Source organism: Myotis daubentonii, chromosome 1 (assembly GCF_963259705.1).
Source record: "Myotis daubentonii chromosome 1, mMyoDau2.1, whole genome shotgun sequence".
Taxonomy (NCBI): Eukaryota; Metazoa; Chordata; class Mammalia; order Chiroptera; family Vespertilionidae; genus Myotis; species Myotis daubentonii.
In genome coordinates this window covers 76,229,274-76,238,144 of record NC_081840.1, presented here as the reverse complement: position 1 = coordinate 76,238,144, position 8,871 = coordinate 76,229,274, and the positions used below count along the sequence as shown (strand labels likewise).

The 8,871-nt window shown below is 43.2% G+C and overlaps 1 protein-coding gene across 1 annotated transcript; it reads left to right on the top strand.

Annotated features, from left to right (window-relative positions):
* Nucleotides 1-386: 386 nt before the first annotated feature.
* Nucleotides 387-1,337, top strand: LOC132223832 (olfactory receptor 5AU1). The gene has a single exon (XM_059678898.1). It carries the CDS (start codon nucleotides 402-404, stop codon nucleotides 1,335-1,337), a length of 936 nt encoding a protein of 311 aa, XP_059534881.1. The 5' UTR covers nucleotides 387-401.
* The last annotated feature ends 7,534 nt before the right edge of the window (nucleotides 1,338-8,871 follow it).

Genomic DNA, 8,871 nt, shown 5'->3' with positions numbered 1-8,871 from the left:
TATTTTTGTTGTTAATCCTCACCCGAGGATATTTCCTCCATTGATTTTAGAGAGAGTGGAAGTGAAGGAAGAAGGGAGAGAGAGAGAAAGAGTGACACATTGATTCGTCACCTCCTGCATGCGCTGGGAATGGAACCTGCAACCCAGGTACATGCAGTTGACCAGGAATCAAACCCCTGACCCTTCAGTGTGCAGGTCGATGCTGTAACCACTGGGAAACACCAGCCAGGGTGAGAAGGCATTCTTTATGACTGAGTTCCATCTACAAAACCAGACTTCCTCAGTCAGACCAATCTCCAGAAGGCTGTCCTCAGGCCAGAACTAAATCCAGTGAGACCACTTGGGTGCTCTCCCTCATTTCTGGTGCCCTCCATTCTCCACACCCAGAGCATCTGAGAAATATGAAAGGAGCAAACCTGAGCCAAGAGATGGAATTTGAGCTCTTGGGCCTCACCAGTGACCCCCAGCTCCAGACACTGCTCTTCGTGGTGTTCCTGGGCATGTACATCGTCACTCTGCTGGGGAATCTGGTCATGTTCCTTCTGATCCATGTGAGTGCCACCCTGAGCACACCCATGTACTCTCTCCTGAAAAGCCTGTCCTTCTTGGATTTCTGGTATTCCTCCACGGTTGTCCCCCAGACCCTGGTGAACTTCTTGGCCAAGAGGAAGGTGATCTCCTATCTTGGCTGCATGGCTCAGATGTTCTTCTATGCGGGTTTCGCCACCAGCGAGTGCTATCTCATTGCTGCCATGGCCTACGACCGCTACGCTGCTGTTTGTAACCCCCTGCTCTACCCTGTCACCATGTCTCCTGAGGTCTGTGTCTCTCTGATTGTAGGCTCCTACGGTGCAGGATTCCTCAATTCTCTTATCCACACAAGCTGTATCTTCAGTTTGAAATTCTGTGGTGCTCACGTGGTCACACATTTCTTCTGTGATGGACCGCCCATCCTGTCTCTGTCTTGTGTGAGCACCTCACTGTGTGAGATCCTGATGTTTATTTTTGCTGGTTTCAACCTTTTGAGCTGCACCCTCACCATTTTGGTTTCCTACCTCTTAATTCTCTTCACCATCCTGAGAATGAATTCAGCCCAGGGCAGGTTCAAGGCCTTTTCCACCTGTGCTTCTCACCTCACCGCTGTGTGTCTCTTCTACGGCACAACACTTTTTATGTACCTGCGCCCCCGGTCCAGCTACTCCCTGGCCCAAGACCGCACAGTTGCAGTGATCTACACGGTGGTGATCCCAATGCTGAACCCCCTTATCTACTCTTTGAGAAACAAGGATGTGAAGGAAGCTTTAAGAAAGGTTTGGAGCAGGAAAATAATGGAATGATCTCAACTCGTTACCGCATACCTTTAGGAAGCCGAGGAAACTTTGCCTCATGTGGTGCTAATCCGAGCACATTCCCGTGCTCACCCAGGGAGCAGTGGGCATGCTCTCTGGTCTAGACGCAGGTGCTTCTGCATCAGCCTGCCAGCCTGCTGTAGAAAGAGTTGGTGGTGTCATAGAGACGAGAGAGAAGTGACTTTTTTCATATGATTCATTCATATATCCATGTTTATGAACATTTCACTCTATTGTTAGAAACTGACACTTATGTTCTTCATGGTAAAGTTCCCCCTTACCTAATTCGAAGACTTGGTTGATTCTTTAGAATCTCCTCTTTGTAAAAAATGACTCCTTGGCTTAGACATTTTTTTGGATTGTCTATTTATTTGAATCATACTGTAACAACAACTTCAAAAGTTCACATGACGTTTCATTGTCTTTGTTGACTTTTTCCCCTAGCCAAATAGCTACTTGGTCACTTTCAAACTGAATAAGCTTGGGCATATTAAGAATCACAGATGTCTCATCTTTTGTTTTTAATTAAGTTTTTGTTCTTTTACTTTTTAAAAAATATATATTTTTATTGATTTCAGAGAGGAAGGAAGAGGGAGAGAAAGGTAGAAACATCAATATTGAGAGAGAATCATTGATTGGCTGCCTCCTACATGCCCCACACCAGGGATCGAGCTCCCAGCCTGGGCGTGTGCCTTGACCAGGATCAAACTGTGAACTCCTGGTTCACAGGTCGATGCTCAATCACTGAACCACGCCAGTTGGGCTTATCTTTTTTTTTCTTTTTTCTTTTTTAATGGACACAACTTTTAGAACTCTATCTTCTGTCAACCTTATTTCTATACTGTTTAAGAGTCTATGGAAGAACAGCTTAAGACCACTCAGTGGTTGTTCCTACCCATTCAGTGGGCTGAGCAGTAGGGGCTGTAGACCAGCCTTCAGTGGCAGCTGAGCACTGCAGGTTTCAATAGGAAACGGCTGAATAGGCACTGAAGGTACCTGTGCCTTCAGACCATTCTGTGACCTCAGGTTACGCAGCAGTGAACTTGGGTACCGAAGTCCATCCACCCTGAAACTCCTCCTTGGCCACAGCCTTTCCAGCGGTGGCCTGCTCTTCATTTTCCGTCTCTGTAGAAGTAGAGATCAGGCATGACCGCCCCGTGGGTGGTCAGGGGAGACGGTGCTGCACATGCAGAGAACTTCCCCGGCCAGCATCCACCACAGCAGACCCACTGAGTGAGCCCCTGTTGTTGCAAGGGATGGCAATGCCCACATAGCTCAGAGGAGAGTCTGTGATACACAGAGCAGGGGGAGGCAGGTTAACATAAGGCACCTCTGTGAGAGGCTGGTGGTCAGCCCTGGGGTCAGTAACCACCAGAAGTCCTAGCTCCCAGAAGGCTGCCTGGATCTGGGTGGTGGAGGTTCCAGGAGTGAAGCGGCAATAGCAGTGGCTCCAATGGCAGCAGCAAACTTCAGCGCAGCTCGCTGGCCGGTATTCCTGGACGATGTGACACTGACCTCAGCGGGGTTTTCAATGGCAACAGTGCCAGCAGAGGCTCTCCCAGGTTCTCTTCAGATTGATGATGCAGACACCACCCCGCTTCCTTTTGTAGATGTTCTGTTTCATTTGAAATCAAAGTTAGTGCCACCTAAGTGGGGCCCTGCTGCAAGGAATTAAGGACAGCCTCCTCCATTTGTGGGACATCGAGGGCTCCGGACATTGTGAAAGTTTCCCTTCGTGTGGAAACCCAGAACAACACTGCGTGGGCACCTCTCTGGGTAGCACGGAAAAGATGATGTTTTGCATTTTAATTGGTGTGGTTTAAAATTTTTTTAAAAATATGGGGGCACGCTAGAAGGGTCAATGGGGGAACAAAGGGAACCTGTGTAATAATTTCAACAATAAAGATTTTTAAAAAATGTAAATAGACTTTTAGAGAGGGAGAGAGAGAAACATCAATTTGTTGTTCCAAGTATTTATGCATTCATTGGTTGATTCTTGCATGTGCCCTGACTGGGGATCAAACCCACAATCTTGGCATATCGGGACAATGCTTTAACCAACTGAGTTACCCAGCCAGGGCTAAGAGGTGTGAGTATTAAATTAAGTACTCAGATACTGCAGGTAAATCATTCAGCATATAATAGTCATTGGTATGTTACCTCGCCTTTTCCTTTATAGCAGCACCCCTAAGCTGCTATATAAGCACACCACAGTGAGAATGAGGAGAACATATTTTGCCTTTCTGTTCCTGGTAATTTGTAAGTTGTGACTGAATTAAACTAAACATTTTTAATTAAATCAGATAGAGGGAACTCAATCAGGCATGATATTCCTGGGCTGTTTGTCCTCCTTGGTAAACTTGAAGAAAAGGAACCAGGCATGCTTGGCTAGTCCCCTCGCAAGGGGAGACCTGCCCTCACTCAGTGAATCCATGACTCACTCAGCAAAGTCTGCTTAACTCTGGAGTTCAGTTTCATAAAGACTATTTTCCCACAGATACAATTCATAAACTTTCGCCTTTCACAGTAACACAATTGATATTTTGCTGTCTATCTGATTATATTTTATCCTTTTTCTAAATTGTTTAGAATCAGGAGGGGAAGAATGGTGCTATGTATTGACACACCCACACAAAAATCCTGAAAATCCTAAATTTAATGGCAACTTCTCCTTTCCTAATAGACTTGACTGTTAGCCTTTAATAATTAACGTTGATCATATTTAAGTATAGTGATTTTCTTTTGGTGCTAATTAGAGATTTTATTAGAGGTGGTGTAGTATAGCTGATAAGAATGTGGGCTCTAGAGCCACACTACCTTGGTTCAAATCCTGGCTCCATCAGTTCCATATGTGTGACATTATTTAACCTCACTGAGTTCCTTTCTCCTTTGTAAAATAGGGATAAAAAATAATTGCAGCAATACAGTTGTTGTTAGGAGAATTAAATAAATTATTGCAAGCAAAGCATTGGAACGAATGCCTGGCATAAATAGCTGTTCTTATTAGAAATGGCTGCTGAATTTTTATCAAATGCCTTTTCTATAACTTGATATAGTCATGTAATCTTCCTCCTATATTATATTTCCGAGGTAAATTGAAGACATAGATTTCCTTAAGTTAAACCACTTTTGTTTCCTGGAATCCTACTTCGTCATAAAATGATTTTCTTTTAATAGACTGTTGGATCTGATTTGCAAAGAGATTATTTAGAGTCTTGGCATCTATATTCAAAAATAAACTTGGTTTATGGTCGTTTTTTAAAATATATTTTTTATTGATTTCAGAGCGGAAGGGAGAGGGAGAGAGAGATAGAAACAAAAATGATAAGAGCGAATCATTAATCGGCTGCCTCCTGCACGTCCCACACTGGGGATTGAGCCCTCAACCTAGGCATGTGCCCTGACCAGGAATTGAACCATACTCTACTGGTTCATAGGTTGATGCTCAAACACTGAGCCACGGGTTTTATGGTCTTTTTGTATTATCTTTATTGTGTTTTAGTATTAAGGGTAAACTAGTTTTATAAAATGTATTTAAGTTCTTTCAACTTTTCCAATAGAATAATTTAAATAAGATAGAAATATCCGTTCCTTAAAAATGATTCTCAGCTATAAACCCATCTGGAACTGGTGCCTTTTAAAAAGGTAGATCTTTAATTAGCTTTCCAATTCCTTCTTATTTTAAATATATTTTTATTGATTTCAGAGAGGAAGGGACAGAGAAAGATAGACATATCAATGATGAGAGAGAATCATTGATCCTATGCATCCTGCACGCCCCCTACTGGGGTTCAAGACTAAAACCTGGTATGTAACCTGATTGGGGATGGAACGGTGGCCTCCTGGTTCATGAATTGATGCTCAACCACTGAACCGGGAATTGAGGACTTTTAATTAGTTTACCAAGGGATTCCCAGGCACCCTAATGTTTTATGAACATTGCACCAAACTTGAAGAGTAAAGGGACCATGCTACTCTTGTTCACCACTGTAATCCCCACATCTGGAACAATACCTGGAATATAGTGTTCAATAATTATTGAATGAGTAAATGAATGAATGAATTCTGGCATCAATCTTTATTATTCTTTCAGAAACCATGTCTCCTTTACTTTAGGGCAACGATTTTCAACCAGTGTGCCACGAGAATTTTTAAAACATGCAATACCTGACTATTTAGTCAAGGGCACTAATTTCTTTTCCCTTAGATTGTCAAATGAAAAATGACAACAGCCAAACACAATAGCCACCTGGTGTGAATGAATCAAAATTATACCTATTTTTTCACCTTAGCCAGGTGGCTCAGTTGGTTGGAGAATCATCCACACACCAAAAGATTTAGGGTTTGCTCCTGGCCAGTATGGCTCAGTGGTTGAGCATTGACCCATGAACCAGGAGGTCACAGTCAGGGCACATGTCCTGGTTGTGGGCTCAGTTCCCAGCAGGAGGAGTGCAGGAGGCAATGGATCAATGGTTGTCTCTCATCATTGATCTTTCTATCTCTCTCTCCCTCTCCCTTTCTCTCTCTGAAATCAATAAAAACATACTAAAATAAAAAGATTTCAGGTTTGGGTTTGATCCTAGGTTGGGGTGTGTATGGGAGGCAACCAATTGATGTTTCTCTCTTCCCTCCCTTCCTCCCCCTTTCAAATCAATAAAAACATATCCTTGGGTGAGGATTAAAAAATATTTTACCATTTTTTTTTATCAGATCGACAAAAAATATTTTTTTGGTGTGCCGCAGAATTTTAGTAATTGGTTTATATGGGCCCTGACATGAAGAAGGTTGAAAATCATTGCCTTAGGGCAATGGTGCTCAAATGTTTTGGTTTCAGGACCCAAAGAGCTTGCCTTAGAAAATCCCAGCAAACACAAGATGATATAAACACATTTTCTATTAGTCATCAAAGTGATATCAGTATACTTCCCGTAGCCTCCAGAAAGCTCTTCTGTGTACTCATAAGAGAATGAGAACGAAAAGGAGGAAAGAATGTTAGTATTATTATGAAAATAGCTTTGCCCTCCTGAACTTCCTCTGTGAATCACTGTTGGCCACAGAGGCAGCATGACATGCTGGTTAAAGTGCATGAACGCTGGAGTAAGGGCTTCTGGAGGTGAACTGCCTCTTTCACGGACTGGCCGTGTGACATTACTTAACCTTCTTGTGCTTCATTTTCCGTATCTGCAGAGCAGGGTTAATAGTGCCTGCTTCCTAGGAGTGTTGAGTTAAAAGACTGTAAGTGTTTAAGACAGTGTCAAGCACACAGTAAACATAACAAGGATAGATGTAAATCTGATTAGAAATGAAGGTGGTCCTGGCTGGTGTGGCTTCATGGTTGCGTGTTGACCCTGAACCAGGAGGTCACAGTTTGATTCCTGGTCAGGGCACATGCCCGGGTTGCAGGCTCGATCCCCATTGGGGGGCGCACAGGAGGCAGCCAATCGATGATGTTTCTCGCTCATCAATGTTTCTATCTCTTTATCCATCTCCCTTTCTCTCTCTTTCTCAAAATCAATAAAAACATATTTTAAAAAAAGATGCATTGATCTCGTAAAATGAAAAAAACGCTTAGAAATGAAGGTGGTATTATTATTATTATGCTACATGGTTGCTCATAACTGCTATTTCTCAGGCCCTTTTATGAAATGTATTGGAGTAACGTTGGTTAATGACATTATATACATTTCAGGCATAAAACTTTGTAATATGACACATATAGTCCATTGTATGCTCACTACCAGAAGTCTAGCCTCCTTCCATCACCATGTATTTGGTCCCTTTATAAGCTTAGTCCTCCTCGTACCCTCTTCTCCTCTGGTAACCACCATTCTGTTGCCTGTGTCTATGAGTTTGGTTTTTTTGTTAGTTTGTTTTGTATGTTCATTTACTTTTTGTTTTATACCCCACATATGAGTGAAATAATATGATTCTTGTCCTTTTCTGCCTGACATATTTCACTTAAGATAATGTTCTGCAGATTTATCCATGTTGTCACAAATGGCAATTTTTATCTTCTTATGGCTGAGTAACATTCCACTATATATATGTTAGGTATACTTTAATCATCTGTCAAAGGACACTTAGGTTGTTTCCATGTCTTGGCTATTGTGAATAATGCTGTAATAAACATAGGGGTACATATATTGTTATGAATAACTGTTTTCAAAATGTCCAGGTAGCTAGATACCCAGAAGAGTAATTGCTGGATCATATGGTAGCTCTATTCTCTCTCTCTCTCTCTCTCTCTCTCTCTCTAAATATATATATATATATATATATATATATATATATATATATATATATACACTATATAATAAAAGGCTAAAATGCAACACAAGACACTAGGGGGTAGGGGCCGGGGGAATGTCAAGGGGGGGGAAAAAGGAGACATATGTAATACTCTTTGTAATACTTCAAGCAATAAAAATTATTTTAAAAAAAGGCTAATATGCAAATCGACTGAGCAGCAGAATGACTGGTCACTATGATGCACACTGACCACCAGGGGGAAGACGCTCAATGCAGAAGCTGCCCCCTGGTGGTCAGTGCGCTCCCACAGAGGGAGTGCTGCTCAACCAGAAGCTGGGCTCATGGCTGGCAAGCACAGCTGTGGTGGCGGGAGCCTCTCATCCCCCCTGGCTTTCCAGGGCTCCTGGACTGATCGAGGGCACAGGCCAGGCTGAGGGACCACCCCAAGTGCACGATATATATAATTGATTTCAGAGAGGAAAGGAGAGAGAGTGACAGAAACATGAATAATGAGAGAGAAAAATTGATTGGCTGCCTCCTGCATGCATCCCACAGGGGATCAAGCCCACAACCCAGGCATGTGCCCTGACTGGGAATTGAACCATGACCTCCTGGTTCACAGGTCAATGCTTGACCACTGAGCCATGCCGGCTGGATGACAGCTCTATTCGTATTTTTTTGAGGAACCTCCATACTGTTTTTCATAGTGGCTGTACCAATCTACATTCCCTCCAGCAGTGTATGAGGGTTTCTTTTCTCTACATTCCCTCCTGCACTTATTTCTTGTCCTATTAATAATCATTTAACCAGTGTGAGGTAGTCTATCATTGTTGTTGTTTTTCATTTTATTTTTCAACTAGAGACCCAGTGCACGAAATTCGTGCACAGGGCCGGGGTCCCCTCAGCCTAGCCTGTACCGTCTCCAATCCGGGACCCCTTGGGGGACATCCTTCTCACAATCCTGGACTGCTGGCTCCTAATTGCTCACCTGCCCGAAAGCCTGGTCACCCCAAACTGCCCCCCTCCCCGTCGGCCTTGTCACCCCAAACTACCCGCCTGCTGGCATAATCACCCCTCATGCCCCCCCCCCCCCTGCCAGCCTGGTTGCCCTATGCAGCCTCCTTGTTCAGTTATTTCATCGTCCCTCACTAACCCCCCTGCTGGCCTGGTCTTAGGCAGCCATCTTGTGAGGGTGTGAGGGTTAATTTGCATATTACCTCTTTATTATATTGGATTACAGTTTACATTCAATATTACTTTGTATTAGTTTCAG